Source organism: Dichomitus squalens (assembly GCF_000275845.1).
Source record: "Dichomitus squalens LYAD-421 SS1 unplaced genomic scaffold DICSQscaffold_11, whole genome shotgun sequence".
NCBI lineage: Eukaryota > Fungi > Basidiomycota > Agaricomycetes > Polyporales > Polyporaceae > Dichomitus > Dichomitus squalens.
The window spans coordinates 108,414-123,722 of NW_006766893.1; the positions used below are offsets into that span (position 1 = coordinate 108,414).

General features: G+C 59.2%; 4 protein-coding genes across 4 annotated transcripts; 3 read left to right on the forward strand and 1 right to left on the reverse strand.

The window, feature by feature from the left end:
* The first annotated feature begins 41 nt into the window (after nucleotides 1-41).
* DICSQDRAFT_136045 (uncharacterized protein) lies at nucleotides 42-3,923 on the forward strand. Its single transcript, XM_007365110.1, has 10 exons — nucleotides 42-145; nucleotides 242-477; nucleotides 544-1,406; nucleotides 1,480-1,840; nucleotides 1,921-2,199; nucleotides 2,258-2,499; nucleotides 2,557-2,900; nucleotides 2,964-3,037; nucleotides 3,101-3,265; nucleotides 3,325-3,923. The coding sequence occupies exons 2-10, from the start codon at nucleotides 295-297 to the stop codon at nucleotides 3,556-3,558; spliced, it is 2,745 nt and encodes a 914-aa protein (XP_007365172.1). The 5' UTR covers nucleotides 42-145; nucleotides 242-294; the 3' UTR covers nucleotides 3,559-3,923.
* A 2,056-nt stretch (nucleotides 3,924-5,979) lies between these two features.
* DICSQDRAFT_59198 (iron uptake cluster protein) lies at nucleotides 5,980-8,278 on the forward strand (the record flags this gene model as incomplete). The annotated part of the gene is made up of 6 exons (XM_007365111.1): nucleotides 5,980-6,574; nucleotides 7,139-7,243; nucleotides 7,318-7,460; nucleotides 7,519-7,664; nucleotides 7,791-8,031; nucleotides 8,120-8,278. The coding sequence occupies 6 exons, from the start codon at nucleotides 5,980-5,982 to the stop codon at nucleotides 8,276-8,278; spliced, it is 1,389 nt and encodes a 462-aa protein (XP_007365173.1).
* A 609-nt stretch (nucleotides 8,279-8,887) lies between these two features.
* Nucleotides 8,888-11,252, reverse strand: DICSQDRAFT_180301 (uncharacterized protein; the record flags this gene model as incomplete). The annotated part of the gene is made up of 2 exons (XM_007365112.1): nucleotides 8,888-11,112; nucleotides 11,177-11,252. The coding sequence occupies 2 exons, from the start codon at nucleotides 11,250-11,252 to the stop codon at nucleotides 8,888-8,890; spliced, it is 2,301 nt and encodes a 766-aa protein (XP_007365174.1).
* A 3,095-nt stretch (nucleotides 11,253-14,347) lies between these two features.
* Nucleotides 14,348-15,208, forward strand: DICSQDRAFT_85425 (uncharacterized protein). Its single transcript, XM_007365113.1, has 2 exons — nucleotides 14,348-14,612; nucleotides 14,684-15,208. Exons 1-2 carry the CDS (start codon nucleotides 14,404-14,406, stop codon nucleotides 15,072-15,074), a joined length of 600 nt encoding a protein of 199 aa, XP_007365175.1. The 5' UTR covers nucleotides 14,348-14,403; the 3' UTR covers nucleotides 15,075-15,208.
* Nucleotides 15,209-15,309: the final 101 nt, after the last annotated feature.

Consider the following 15,309-nt stretch of genomic DNA (forward strand, 5'->3'; position numbering starts at 1 on the left):
GCTCATTCGCATCGACCTGGCCGAGACCCGAGGCTGAAAATCTTCGTCGTCGACTTAGCGATTATCGCACACGTTTGCTCTTCTCGAATCTGTTTCAGGTCCGCTTGTTCCGCAAGCCCCCAAGTAGTACCAGTATTTGTGCAAGGTGCGCACAGACCCGTTCATTCGACACTCTCGTCCACCCCCCTCCGCCTGCACAGGCTCGTACTGATGCCCCCGCCGAACCATGTTCCCTCCATAGCGAGCATCCTCATTTCCCCGGACCTCACTCCCCCGTCTTCGAATGAGACCGCTATGGATACGCCCCCGAACGTGAACGGTAGCGGCGGTTCGGACCCGGCCTCTGCCCAGCCCGACACTCGCCCGCCCGGTGGCACACGCCGGTCGGGCAACAAGACGCCACGCAGGGTCCAATGGATCTTTGAAGAGGGACAGGCCACGACGTCCCCGAGGGCTTTGGATGAACACGGTTTGGACGTACGTCTCCATCGTCCTCCTTTGTCTTGCCCTGCTGATGCTTTGTTGTTGTTCATTGTCTTTTAGCCCGAAGCGTTTGAGACCCTCACTCATGCGCTTGAACGCCATCGGTCCTCGTCAATCGACGGAGGGCATATCACACCGCCCTTATCCAACAGGCTCTCGACCGCCATGTCCCCAGGCACATCTCTGCCTTCTTCCCCCACCACGGAGGCCCCTTCGCTCCACAACGTGCCTGGCGAGGCGTTCATCGACGGGAACGAAACCGCCGGCCTCCCGGGACGCGACATCGAGCAGTACTCCCAAGCGCAGGCGCAGAAGGTCCTCCGCGCGCACAAGTATAACTTCTTCAAGTCCAGAGGCAAGCATCGCCACCGCCGCTCGGAGTCCCAGCCGGACGCGCGCGAGGAGTACGAGGACAAGGGGAAGAAGTCGCGCAGGGGCTTCTTCCGGGACCGCGGCACGTCGAGCGACGTCGAGAAGACCGCGGAGGCGCGTGGCGCGACGACACCGAGGACCTCTCAGCCGACGGGCGTGCTCTCCACGCTGCTGTCCATGTACGAGCACACGTCCGGCCTGACGTCGCGCTCGTCGTTCGACGACTCCCGCACGGCGTCCCTGTACAACGGGCCGTCCTCGGCGACGTCGTCTGCTATCGCCATGCCTCCGCCGCCCGCCCCCGCGCGCACCGAGGGCTACTTCCCCCCTCAACCTCAACCTCAAGCGAGCACGTCGACGGCGTCTCTGCGCCCGCCTAACCACCCGTGGACACGGGTCCCGTTCGGGAACGGCAGACCACCGAAGTCGCGCGGTGGCGCGGGCGTGTTTGGCCCTCTCATCGCTGGCACGGGCAACATCACTGGCGTCGCCGCGCCCGTGTCCGCCACCGTCGCGCCCGACCTCAAGCGGCCTGGCTATCATCTCTCCCGGTAAGCGTGCCGCTCCCTTCTCTTCTCTTCGCTTCCATCTCGACTCCGTCGTTGACCCGCGTCTGTCTGACAGGTACTCTCTTGACGAGGGCAAGGTGCCGCGGGTCGGCGCGGCTGGGGCTGGGGAGCGCAAGTCCTTGACACGCTCGCGCAGCGTGCACTCTCTTCGTTCGCCCGTGGCCTCGGGCCCGCCTACGCCCGGCAGCGAAGAGACGGTGTCGCCGCAGCACTCGACCGGGGGCTCCCAGTCGCCCACCGCCACGAACAAGCGGTGGAGCGGGGTGCTCAAGGACCTCCCGAAGTTCAGCGGCCGGTGGACGCCGAGCACGGTGCCGAGCACGCCTGCGACGGACGTCGGCGTGGACGAGTGGCACGAGAGCGCCGCCGAGGAGAAAAAGGAGAAGCGGCGGAAGCGCAAGAAGGCGGAGATATGGGTGAGCTTTCCTTCGACGACGCGCGCGCCTCCGGTGTCTCGAAAGGACTCGGGATCTGACGTCTCTTCGTTTGCGCGCAGATCACGCGGCACGTCGCGGAGATCGTGTGCAGGCAGGAGTTCATCCTGAAGCTCACGCGGGCGATGATGATGTTCGGCGGGCCCACGCACCGGCTGCAGGCGCAGATCAAGGCGACCGCGAAGGTGCTCGACATCGAGCTGTCGTGCATGTACCTCCCGGACATGATGCTCATCTCGTTCGACGACGCCGCGACGGGCACGAGCAACATCAAGTTCATCCGCCAGGGCAGCGCGCTCGATATCGGGAAGCTGCAGGAGGCGCACGAGCTGTATTGGAAGGTGTGTCTCGCTCGCCTGAGGGCCGACCAGTGACCTCTCGCTTATCGATGTCCTGCAGGTCATCCATGACGACATCTCGGTCAAGGATGCGTCCGTCGAGCTGGACGAGCTGATGCGCCGCCGGCCTTTGTACAGGAACTGGCAGATCGTGCTTATCGGTGGCGCGTGCTCGGCCTCTATATGCAGCGTCAGCTTCAACGGCTCGTTCATCGACTCCTTGGTGTCGTTCCCCCTCGGCTGTCTCCTCATCTTGATCCAATTCTTCGCCGCTCGTAACGAGCTGTACTCCAATATCTTTGAGTGAGCAGATCTCCGTCGTCGTCTGTGTAACAATGGTTGCTGAACCATCGTCTCTAGGATCACTGTCGCCACGTTCTTCAGCTTCATCGCCGCCGCTCTGTCCTCTCTGCCGTTCTTCTGCTACTCCGCGATTGCATCGAGCTCCGTCGTACTCATCCTCCCCGGCTTCATCGTCCTCTGCGGGAGCCTGGAGCTTTCGTCGCGCAACATCGTCTCGGGCGCTGTGCGCGTTTGCTTTGCCTGCATCTATTCATTGTTCTTGGGGTTCGGGCTTGCGATCGGCGCCACCGCATACTCGAAACTCACGAACCGTACTATCGCCGGCTCGGACGACCTCACGTGCGGCTTAAGCCACGATCCTAATGGACCGTGGTGGCAGCGCACGCCGTCTCTGTGGTGGGGTGAGTATCCGCATATGGATGTGCGATGATGATCAGCGACTGACGGCAGCGGTTGTTGCGCAGCGTTCTTGACCGTCCCTGCATACTCGCTGTTCTTAAGCTTGAGGCAGCACACCCCGTGGAACCGCCGGGAACTGGTTCGTCGCAATGTGGCTTGATCTCGCGTTTTCCGTGCATTGACCGTGGCCGCGCTCCTGCAGTACCTCCTCGTTGTGATCTCCTGCATCGGGTGGGTGACGAACCACTTCACCGGGACGCGCTTCCGGAACCGGAACGACATCTCGGCCGCGGTGGGCGCGCTGGCCGTCGGCCTCGTCTCGAACCTGTACGGCCGGTTCTTCTACGGCAGCGCCTTCGTCGTAATGGTAAGCATGCCGTACGCATCTCGCCTGGTGCACGACTCACGCCGACGTCTTTTGCGTAGATCACGGGCATCCTGTTCCAGCTGCCGTCGGGGCTCGCGAACGGCGGGCTGTTCACGTTCGTGCAGCAGCAGACGAACGGGTCGTCCACGAACGAGTCGTACCTCTCCGGGTTCCAGACGGCGCTCCAGCTCATCTCGGTGTCGATCGGGCTGACCGTCGGCCTGGGCATCTCGCTCGTGCTCGTGCACCCCATCCCGTCGAGGCGGCGCGCCGCCGGTCTGTTCACGCTGTGAGCTGGCCTGCGCGCGTGCCGGTTTCTTTCTTTCTCCTCATCCTCATCCATCCGCGTTCATGGACATAAGTTGGTAACTGGTCTCCTGGTGGGGCAGGGAGCGCGGCGGATGCTCGCCGCCCGTAGTTCCGCTTCACGTCCACTCATTCATCTCATCTAATCTCCAACTCTCCTCTGCAGTACTCACGACGGACATGAGTACACGAGTACCTCCCGTTCTCCTCGGTCACAGTCACACATAGATATTTTGCTTCTCATGCGCACTCGGTTTCACGATCGGCACGACGGACCCACGATTTAAACATTGCACTTCATGATAGATAGATAGCTCGATAGACAGATACGTAGATAAACAGAGAATCCCGCTTTCCAGTTGCTTGTACAAAACCGCTCCCCGCCGCTCGGGTCGGGCGGCGCCTCGCTGTTCACGTTCGTGCTATACATAGATGACGTCTGCTTCGGGCTCCCCAGGTGTATCATAGGTTATATCGTTATTCCACCTTCGTCACGCAGAACCCACAGTGGACCGTGCAGAAGCATACGCGGTGGCTCAGGTCTGCTCGCAGGCATGTGAGTATGCGCGATTGCGGGGGGACCGCCACACATGGAACGGTGCCTCACTCGCCAACGGTACCGGACGTCCTGCCATATGCATAGATTGGATCCCGAGGCACACCGCAGCGACTCCATTGCAGTGTAGCGCTGGCGTCCCGTGTCGTGTCCAGCATGTCCGGATTCACGTCGCAGCATCCACGGGGGGATTATATGTGTATCGCCCAACGATTCTTGAGCGGCGTCTCCGGTAGGCATATTGAGATTTTACGTGTACGCACCAGCAGCATGGTTCAGTAGAGCGGGGAGGTGATCCCCGATTAGGGCAGAAAGAAGCCGGTCCCCTCGTCAGCGAGACATCGCATGCTGGCACTATCCACAACGGGTTTACGCGGAAGTAGTGCTCGTGCAGACCGAAAGGCGGTTCGAGGTCAGATCGAACCTAGCCTTCGCCTTGGGTCCGAAATGAGCGTCAGGATGGCACGCGGAGCGTTATGGCTGCCTGAAGATGCCTGCTGCATAGATTGCAACACAGTCTTCGCACGAGGCACAAAGGGTCCCAGAGAGGGATGGACGACGATGGTGGTACCTGGGCGAAGGGTGGGTGCACCCTGCCTAGCCATCGCCTACTGACATGCTTGACGCAAGTCTTGGTGGCTGGGCCCCTGATGACCTATACGCGAATGAATAGATGGTGCTTGAGGTTGAAGCCGAGGACGGCATCCGTGTCGTAGATCTTCGGGCAAGGACTGGTAACAAAGCAAGGATGAGACTCGGGCATCGTGTGTGCGGAAGAAGCTGGAGGCAGATCCGCCACGGGATCCATCGCAGGTTATCTTTTGGGATGAGCATCCGTCAGGTATCCAGGAGAAAGCGGGCTCGCGAGGGTGAGCAACGGTATGCGTAGCCTGATCGTCATGACCTTCTGGAGTCCCTTCGGCCGAGGAACCCGTGCGCCTTTCACGTCGGGGTAAAGGAATTCGCCCAGCACTGCTGGCAATACCCATTGCGTACTTGACCCGCCAGGCGCGCAATGTGGTCATGCCTGCGTTCATATGGGGCAGCGTTAGCTATCGATGCCGTCAGCTGGAGAGAAGTAATACCGGAGACAGACCTCTTCTCTCCCCACTCTAATACGAACGCGTCAAGTAGTCAGTGCAGCTCGCCGCTCAGCCCGATCATGAGACTAGTCAGCGCCGGACCGTGGGCTCTGGGCAATACGCACTCGTCGTTCACACGTCGTCCTGCGAAACGCGACGGAAAGATCGCACGGTGTGCAACCACAGCCATGGAACAAGGCACCATGCATGACATTGGTGTTGTGATTCGCGCGCACAGGCCATTTACAGGCTGGCTCTCGCCGAATGGGAGAAGTGGAAATGCATCGCGCGCGGCCTCGACTGTTGGCACCACGTCCGGTATCGGGAGGCTCCCACTGTCCGTGCGGGTATTCGCACGGGACCGCGACGCCGCAGGGCGTATGAGAACGACACGTTGCCCGGTTCGCTGTTCTTGGCGCGCCCGACCTGGGCTGTCCGACGGCGACATCGACTGCGAACCAGACCGGTTTCCGTGCGAGACGGCAGCGACGCTGGAATGAATGTGGTGGGGCGTGGCACGAAACCGCATCGGAGTCGTCGGGCGAAATGCGGACGGAAGATAGACGCCCATGGTGGTTCGACGGGGATCTGAGCCAATCGGCAGCAAGATTATCTGATATGATTGAGGCATAATTATCTGATATGATTGAGGCATAATTATCTGATAAGAATTTCTAAGACGAGGCAGCTTCCGTTATAACGCTTCCTCTCGGATAGACTGCGCCTGGCCCACCTCCTCTTACTCTACCTTTACCGCTCTAATACGTACAATGTCCTCCTCCCCCTCCAGGACCGTCGCCATCATCGGTGCCAGCTACGGCGGCGCACGCGTAGCCCACCTCCTCGCCCAAGGCCTCCCGGAACGATGGCGGGTCGTCCTTATCGACAGGAACAGCCACATGAACCACCTCTACGTCCTCCCCCGGTACTCAGTCCTCCCCGGCCACGAGCACAAGGCCTTCATCCCGTACAAGAACGTTTTCCTGCCCCCGCCCGCCTTCGACGCTCCTTCCACCTCATCCCCTCCGTCCCCTATCGGCAGCTCTCCCCACGTCTTCCTCCACGCCGCCGTCACCTCGCTCTCCGAACACTCGCTCGTCCTCGACAGGGCATTTCCCGAACACGGCGTCGCGGAATCGGACCGTACCCTCCACTTTGACTTCCTCGTCTACGCACTCGGCAGCCACCTTCCCGCCCCTATCAATCTCTGGGGCCCCGTCGCGGACGAGGACGTCGAGAAGGCGGACGTGCTCGACGTCTCGCGCGGCACGAAGGAAGGCGGCGTCGTATGGCTGAAGAGGTTCCAGAAGCGCGTAGAGCGCGCCTCGAGCGTCCTCGTCGTCGGAGGCGGCGCCCTCGGTATCCGTGAGTGTCATTCCACCTTCTCTTGCTCTTGCCGCGAAGAGCGCCGTCGCCATCCGAATACATACCTCTCGCTCGCGACGATCTCATTTGGACATCGCGCACAGCGGGTGTTACTACATTGTTCCGCCCGCAAGAGGTGATCTACAAAAATTGGTCATCTCCGTCTAGGGAACGTGTCTCTGTCCTCTTTGGCCTTTGGCCTTTTCATTTATGGTAAGCTCAAATGCAGAAAGGGAAAGACATGCGACACCACGACCGCGTCCGGACGCTTCCTAATCTCCTAGGAGTAGGCTACTTCAGGGAGGATGGGGTGCAATTCTCTTCCGCTCGCAAGTACCTTCACGACTCTTCGGTATGCGAGTCTCCGGAAAACTCTTTAGGCAATAAAATGGCCTTCACCCTTCAGCTGAAGAAGATAGGGGGTATAAAGCCATTATCTCAGGCTCGAGCTGCCTCAGCGAAATGCAAGTTTAGACACTTTGCTTAGGGCATGCGATCGTTCGCCAGATATAGCATTCCGTCACTCACCGCGCACAATCTGTGGCTGACCACTTTCGTTGATAGAGTTCGCATCTGACATCGCGGAGATACACCCGGCGACCCGCGTGACCCTCTTGCACTCGCGGGCCCGCCTGCTGCCGCGCTTCGACGAGGGCATGCACACCGAGAGTACGCACCTCCACGTTCATGGTGTGCAGCGTGTACACCGCCGCTGACCCCTTATCCCTTCCGCTCTCGCGCAGTCCTCTCGACGCTCGCGACGCTCAACGTCTGCACCATCCTCGGCGACCGCCTCGACCTCTCCTCGCTCCAGCAGAAGCGCACGCAGGACGGCGAGCGCGTCGTGCGCACCCAGAGCGGCCGTGAAATCCGCGCCGAGCTCGTCGTACGTTGGCCAATCTACTTCCCGTGTCAGCCCCCAAGCTCATGAATGAACCGCACAGCTCCTGTGCACGGGACAGACGCCGAACACGGCCCTGCTGCGCGAGGCGTTCCCGGAGTCCGTGATCCCCGACGGACCGGACAGGGGCATGGCGCGCGTGCGGCGCACGCTCCAGCTCGCGAAGCCGGCGCCCATCGACGCGCTGCCGTCCGTCCTGCGTCATCTGTCGCTCGCGGACCTCGACCACCACGACGCGCTCCCGCCGACATGTCCCGAGGTGCTCCCGCCGCCTCCCGCCGCCCCTACCCCTGCCCCAGACGACGACGGGGCTAGCGAGATAGAGGAGGACCCGGCGACGCGCGTCGCCGCGGAGCACGTCTTCGCGATCGGGGACGCGGCGGACGCGTTCGGCGCGGTGAACGCGGGCCACAACGCGTTCTTCCAGGGCGAGGTCGCCGCGCGGAACGTCCTCCGGCTCGTGCGGCGCAGGGAGGGCCTCGCGGCGGCGTCGGAGGACCGGACGCTCGAGAGGTACGCGCCGGGCCCGCCCGCGATCAAGGTCTCGCTCGGTCTGGTGAGTGCCCCCTTCTGCGCTCTGCGTACTGCGTCTTGCGCACGGAGAGAGGAGAGATGCTGATGCTTATGGGGTGTTGGCGCGGTAGAACAAGAGCGTGTACCAGTTCCAGGGCGTGATCGGCACGAAGGAGCAGGAGCCGCCGGACCTCGACGTGCACCTCATCTGGCGGTACTATGGGTACCACGTCTCGCGCGAGGACCTCGAGGCCGACTTCGAGGCGTCTGCACCCGCGGACGCTAAGTAGCTGTGGGGGAGACGCCGATCCGGAGCTTGAGTTGGGACCGTGGACGGAGGTGGAGTGTGGGGTTTCGGAATGGAAGGAGGGAATGGTTGGTCGTGTACTTGAAAGATAGACTTGCCACCAGTGTACGGAAATTCAAGTTCCGAGTTGTTCCTCGATGCCGGTTGGCTACATAGCGTCTGCATGAAGTGCCTGCCCACCTTGAGAAATCGGGATGGGATTCCCCTTCGGGGGTATCGACCCGTGGCACAATTGTGTCCCATCGTGAATCCCATCGTAATCAAACTCACTGTGGGACCATTACCTGGTCACAGGTTTCCCGTCACAATCCCCTTTAGAACCTTGATAAAACCGCATACTGAAACATTCGTAGCAACACGCACCCTGAGCAACCTCTGTTCCGGTGTATCCACGAGTTGGGCTGAGATCCTACACCGCGGACACACCTTCTCGCGTACCGTGTTCGGTGGTAAGCACTCAGCCGCACACCCAGCTATTCAATCATGATGATAAACTTATCAATCGCTTGTAGCTCTACAGATCCCCAGCACCTGAAAGTCGACTAGCTGTAGACGAGGCAAGCACGGCTGTATCCGTACGTACTCCAGCACATCAAGTCACCCGCACCGCAGTCATCTCGACGGTGGCCTGCACAGAAGCACCCTCACCCAACGATACAACTGATCCGGCCACCGATGTAGACCATTTCACCCTGCCCGGCCCAACATACTTGCAACGAAGTCTGGTGTCCCCTCCGAGAGTAGCTTGATACGAGATCGATTCGATGTACACGATGGCGACAGCGTACTCTCGAATCGGCACTAGAGCCTCCGGCTTACAGTTCGTTAAGAACCCGTTGAAGATGACTTCGGAGTTGACACGAGGCGACAGCTCGAGCTCGCAGTAGGCGGTGCCATTCGCGTCGAAGACCTGGGGGAATTCTTCTCCTGAGTCACGCTCTCCAGAACGCGCTTCCTGGAAGGTCGATTCGACGGTATCGACGACTCGAAGCATCCCGCAGACCTGCCCCACCGTACTGGGGAAGCGCACCACCGTCACGTCACTCAGAAGCCCTTCCTCGGTGCAGATCGCGACGTCGTCCCGTTCTCCAGGCCAGTACACCGCCGTGAGCGATGCAGGCGCCCAGGTGAAGTTCGGTATCGAGAGCCGTTTGGCGGACCATCCGAACAAGAAGAGGTTCCGGGGCACTTCCCGGACCTCCAGAAGGAGCGCTCTCATCCTCTCCTCTCCATTTCGGATCTCTGCGAGCGGTGCTGCATCGATCCCAAGCAGCCCCGCGATTGCCAGAGGCTCGTCTTCGGGGCAGGTGACGGAGCGCAACCGCATGAGCCGGATGAGGTCGTTCAGACTGCAGCGTGGTCGCTGCGACAGGCGGCGCTGGAACTTGGAATCGCCGTCGTAGCGACGATATCGGAGGGTGGGGATGAGACAGGAGGTGATGAAAGACGCGTCGCCGTCGAAGTGCGAACAGTCGATGAAGCCGTCCGCAACTTCGAAGTAGAGCTCGCGGGCAAGCACTCCTTCCTGAAGCGTCCAGATGCGCTGCGCCCAGCCCGACGTCGCGATCCTCAGCAAGCACTCCTCGACAGGCTTCGCCAGCGAGCACTGCGTACGGACGCCGCCATCGACGACAAGGACTTTGTCTGCCCCAGCGTAGATTCGCGCGAGGAGCCTGATCGCGCGTTGCCAGGTTGGTCTCTGCGTCTTCGGCGACGGGACGCACAGTCCATCGTGCCAGAACGCGCCATCCGGGACGAGCTTCCGGACGAGAGCGTCGAGTCGCGCGACTTGACACAGGGGGAGCCCGTGCTCGGTCGAGCTGCCTAAGCCGTCCGCCCATACGTGGGAAATTGCGACATAAGGGCCCTTCGATGCAGGGCGCACGGTGAGTCCGTTTCCGTCGAAAATGACTGCAGGCACGTCATCTTCTGAGTACGACGTGCGCACGGCGTCCATGGAGGGCTTGACGAGGGCACATGTGCACCCGGGTGCGACATGGGGAATATTCTTGGGGTCACGATCCATATTGATAATTCCCGTCCGCGTAGCGACCTTGTTCAGGGTAGGTTGGCAGGAAGTCGCGTAGGCAATGAAGGGTATGCCCGCATCGAGGACCCGTTCCATCTCATCGGCCATCCAACTTCCCCAGCTGCTTTCGAGTCGCCGACGGACGACATAGTACAGATCCTCCATGACCCTAGTGTTGTCGAGCCAGCCAAACGCTTTGTCGTCGCCATAGGCCACGCTCGCGCATTTAGATACGCATATCAAGAACGCCCCCAGTGAATACAAAACCTCGTCGTCTAGGGGACATACCTGTTGGGCAGCGTCGTCGAACGCCTGGATCTCTCTCAACAGGACACTCTTCGCTCTTCGGCCATGTTCAAGATGCACTGGATCGAGGGCAAGGTGCTCCCTTTCGAGTAGCAGCCCACGGGCCCAGGGAATGAGAAGCCGGGCGAGGTTGTCTCCGGAGATGATCTTCCTCTCGGCCTCGTCTCGCCGTTCCAGATGGTCCATTGAAACTTCCATGTCCATGACACCTTCGATCAGTGTGCGAACGAACTCCGCTGATCGTATGCAAGGTCGCGAGCTCGAGTCGGAGCTGTCCGTCCCACTCGGTTCATCGGATTCTGTCTCGCTCGGGTCGTCAGATTCTGTTTCGTTCGGCTCGTCGCTGCTTGTAGAGGGTGAAGAGGGATATGCATAAATCTCCACACAGGGTATGTCGAGGAAATAGATGAACTGGGACCCCACCCAGCGCAGCTGCTCAACATCGGCGGTTCCGTTTGGCGTGGCTCCCGTACTAGCTGACACTATATGCGGGGTTGGTAAGTTTCACTAATGCGGGCTGCCTCGGGAACGGTCCTGTCTGCTCACCGATCAGTGTCCCTCGGGCGTCGTCATTGGTAACTTGGAGCGACGTTGTTGAGGCTGCGGCGGTCTCTGTAGCCATGATGAGGGACGGTTGCTACCAAAACGAGTCAACGTCCTGGGGACAAGTCAGTATGTGCGGACACATCGCTACGTTTCATCGCTCACCTTCTCGAAAAGAAATGATGTGGATATGCCTCAGAATGCGATGACCTTCGCCTCTTATGAGCAATTGCCCCAGGCACCATCCACCAACCGTGCGGTACCGAGACAGATGCCACCGAGAGGTAGATAGACTTGTGTTCCAACCCGGAAGATAGCAGACCCGGTTCATGGACGCCAAAGACCCTATAAAAGTCCGTCCCTCTTGGTATGTAAGCGCAATACCTGCTGGCCTACCTCTCCAGCTATTGTGCACTCACCTGTACATATCCCTTCTCTTCTTCATCCGACGCGGAGGCCGGTTCTGGCACCCCATTCATCAGAGTAGCACCTCAAGGGACACAGCTGCCAACGCATCTAGCGAATACGGGTTCTCCGATGCCCTGGCTGCTGAATCAGATTATTTGCAATTGACCCCACTCCGGTGAGAGACTCACCGACGACTCTGACAAGGAACGGGCCTTCGAAGCGCATATCTCAATTACGACGGAGCCGCTCTACTGTCAACGTCTACCACATGACGTATGACAATTGGACGTGACAGTTCGACGTACCTTGCCAGCAGGTTGAGCGCGCATAACGCGCAGACTCAAGGTTGATTGTCATGACCCGAGGTGGTCTCGCCCTTGGGCCTTTGAAAGAATTGACATGACATCGGAGCAGAAAAGGTGTATTCCCCTACGGTGTACAGGAACTTCGGCCGCGGGTCCAGTAGTTTCCAAAGGTCGAGCCGTTACGACCATCTTACGAGCGCAGAGGATAGCTTCTTTCAGTGGTGGATTAAGCCACTTTTGACGGCAATAGGTCACTCTGCACAACATCATCCACACAAGGCGGGAGGAGGAAGATGCTCGAGGTGCTGCCACAAGGATCGCGCGAAGACCCGGACATGTCCGATCGGAAATCACAGTACTTCTCTGCTAAAAGCATCATGAATGCCGGTTGTGGATATAGTCAGTGGTGTCACCCGATGAGCGACGACATTCCCTCGAATGCTACAGATGATCAGTGCGCGAGACAAGTATATGTCACTGAAGCGCCTATGTTGCGCGTTGCTTGAGCTGTTAGGGGTGGTTTTATGTCCTGAAATACGCAAGCCCTGTTGGCACACACGTAAAGGAAAACAACAGCCTTGAGGCACGTACTTACATTTATAGTGGGGCACGACAGAGCGATATTCCTCGGGCCTGCCACCGTAGGGGTAGCATCGGAGTCCCCGAATTATCCCGTTGCCTGTCGTGAGTGGATTGGCCAGGTTATGCAGTATGGAACTGACCGTGCGGACTGCCCGTAATTCTGATTCTCGCATCGAGCGTGGTCTTGACGTTCTTCTCCGGAGCTGTGGCTAGAGGATCGTTGTCTTGCCCTAGTTTCACGACCGTCGCATTGCGGGGCATAAGATATCGGGTACTGCGATGACCATCGCCAATTAGTTTTCAGAGATAGGACAGGCACCATCTATCAACGTGCCTCAGGTGACATGTCAATGTGGGGCGGCTGGACATGGTGCGGACAATCCCAATAGACTGTAACGGATTCTACACACAATGGACACCCACTATTTTTGGCATGAATGGTGGCGGTTGGATATCGTCCTAGTACATATCTGAAGTGGGCTTCCCTTGGCGTATCAGCGAATCCTGTTTACCCGCTTCTCACATGCACCACATTGTACTCACCTGCTCGTTTCTCCTGTGGATGTTGCCATATCGCAAAGCTGCACGCTGACTGGGATTGTGGCACCGAGGCGCCCCGTACTGCTCCGAACTGAGCTGCTACGTCGTTCGGATGTTGAAGGTGCTTCAAGTGGGGACCGCAGGAGAGGTTTGGCGCTCCTGGTAGATCTACGCTCCGGGTAGTGCCGCGTGCTACAGCGCCAGTAGGCACCTTGCTTGACTAGGCATCGAGATATTTATGTAACGGCCACATTACTGTGCGCATCTGCGCATGCACTCCTCGATGGTATCCTCCGTATATCATCGAGGTAGCAGGCATGACACAATGTTGGATCAATACTACCCACATGTCAGAAGTCGATAGCACTGCAAGACACTGCTGCTGAGTGCATACATGCGTCGAATACAGCTATACATTGGGTCAGCACACGTGCGAACGAAGTGCTATATCGTATCCCGAAGTCAGCGTATTGATTGACAAGAACGCTAAGGGATGGTAGTGGGTTAGCTTACCGCCTTCGCACCGCACGATGTCTGCGGGAGGTTGCATGACTATACCCTTGCAAGTTGTGGGGTAGATGTATCCCTCGACTACCATTTTGCTGGGTATCTGGTCCCTAACATCGGAGCCACATGATGTCTTCCGTCAACGGCTTACAAACATGACCATGCTCGCGATGTTTTCGATCTCATGAGAAACCTGTCAATGCGAAGCTCAGTGAGTACACGGTGTGTACGAACTTGAAGTTGCGACGCGGAGCTGGCCAACATGCATAATGAGCGCTCAGTAGGCTTCCCGGGCGGCGGCACTCCTTTCAACCTTGCACCGCTCTCTGCAGCTTCGACCTGTCTGCTGGGCTAGGGCTTAGGATCTGTTACGGTGATGCCAGTAATATTTGGCACAGCTCCGTCTTCGTCTGGTCTCAGCTTACCTGAACTACGCTCGCATGCGGTGAGAACGCCGTTTACTGAATAGCCTCGTGGAGACGAAGCGTCAATATCTGCTCGTGCTACACACGTGTTGGGGGGTTCTGTGAAGGCTAATGCCACAGTCAGCGACCTTGGGCGACTCCACCGGTTGGTCCTCGCGAAATCCTCCTTCCGCGGTCCACGCTATCCAGGAATGCACACACAATTGTCGCAACCGAGTCGGGAACGCCGTGCTGGGATAAAGAGCCGGCAATCACTTCTTCTATCCTCATAAAAGTCCACCCTTGTCTTCATGCGAATCCTACACGCATGCCCCTTCATCCTCCCACAAACGCATATCTCCCGGAGCACAACAACGTTGTGCTCACGAAGGAGCTCCTCTTGACCGCACTCAATGACCTGTCCCTCCGTCTAGCAGCCTACTTCCCGTCTACCGTGCGCCTCGTAGTGCACGGCGGCGCCGTCATGGTCCTCCACCCTCTCCTGGCCTGCCGGGAGTCCACTCGCGACGTGGACTACATCCACCGCTCCTTCGAGGCAGAATGGATCGCTCGTGGCGTCACGGACGCCGGCGCGCGGCTGCTCACCTGCATCAAGGCCACCGCCCGCCAGTACAACCTGGGCGCAGATTGGATGAACGCATGCGCGGACAGGGCACTGCCCGTGTCCCTAGAGTAAGCGTCCTAGCCGATCGCAGTAATAGTGGCCACTCGTCGACACCGCTCACCGCCTCCGCCTCACACAGCATCTACGGCCGGCCGCAGGACCCCATCTCCTGCGACGCGCTGTCCGCGACCAACGTCAGCCTCAACACCATCTACACCTCGCCCGGGCTGGTCCTCGTCGGGGTTGGCTGGGCCTGGGCGGTGGCGCTCAAGCTCGTGCGGTACGACAAGCACGACCCGCACGACGTCGCGAGCATACTGCGGCTCGGCTGCCGTCAGCGCAACGTCCAGTGGACGCGCACCTTGCTTGAGGCGTGGCTGGTGTCGATCTGCGGGGCGATGGGCTACGCTGCATACTCGCCCTGGCAGATGGAAGCCACTCGGCAGAAGATGCGCCATGCGATTTCCCTTGCCCATTCTCAGGACGTCGCTCCCCATGACCCTGGTCTCCAAGCTGTGCGAATGTACTGAACCCTGTGACGGGTGTATGTGTATCCTGGCTCGATTGTCTTACTCTAGAGGACGCTTGCGCGCTCATGTCTGTTGCACTAATTGTCTATCGTCCTGTAAACCATTACTCAATTGTTATGCCGAACTTGGCTTCGGAAGTTCCTGGATACCCGTCTATTCTCATACGTCAAGCCATGCTTCTATAGTGCACAACAGCGTCTCGGCGGCTGATGCACGAAACAAACAGAAAATCAGA

Bases quoted from the DNA above. Each gene is read 5' to 3' on its own strand.
- DICSQDRAFT_136045 (XM_007365110.1), top strand. From the start codon at position 295: ATGGATACGCCCCCGAACGTGAACGGTAGCGGCGGTTCGGACCCGGCC. The intron at 2,200-2,257 runs GTGTGTCTCGCT...GATGTCCTGCAG, and splicing joins CGCACGAGCTGTATTGGAAG to GTCATCCATGACGACATCTC. The intron at 3,038-3,100 runs GTTCGTCGCAAT...GCGCTCCTGCAG, and splicing joins CGTGGAACCGCCGGGAACTG to TACCTCCTCGTTGTGATCTC.
- DICSQDRAFT_85425 (XM_007365113.1), top strand. From the start codon at position 14,404: ATGGTCCTCCACCCTCTCCTGGCCTGCCGGGAGTCCACTCGCGACGTG. The intron at 14,613-14,683 runs GTAAGCGTCCTA...CGCCTCACACAG, and splicing joins GCACTGCCCGTGTCCCTAGA to CATCTACGGCCGGCCGCAGG.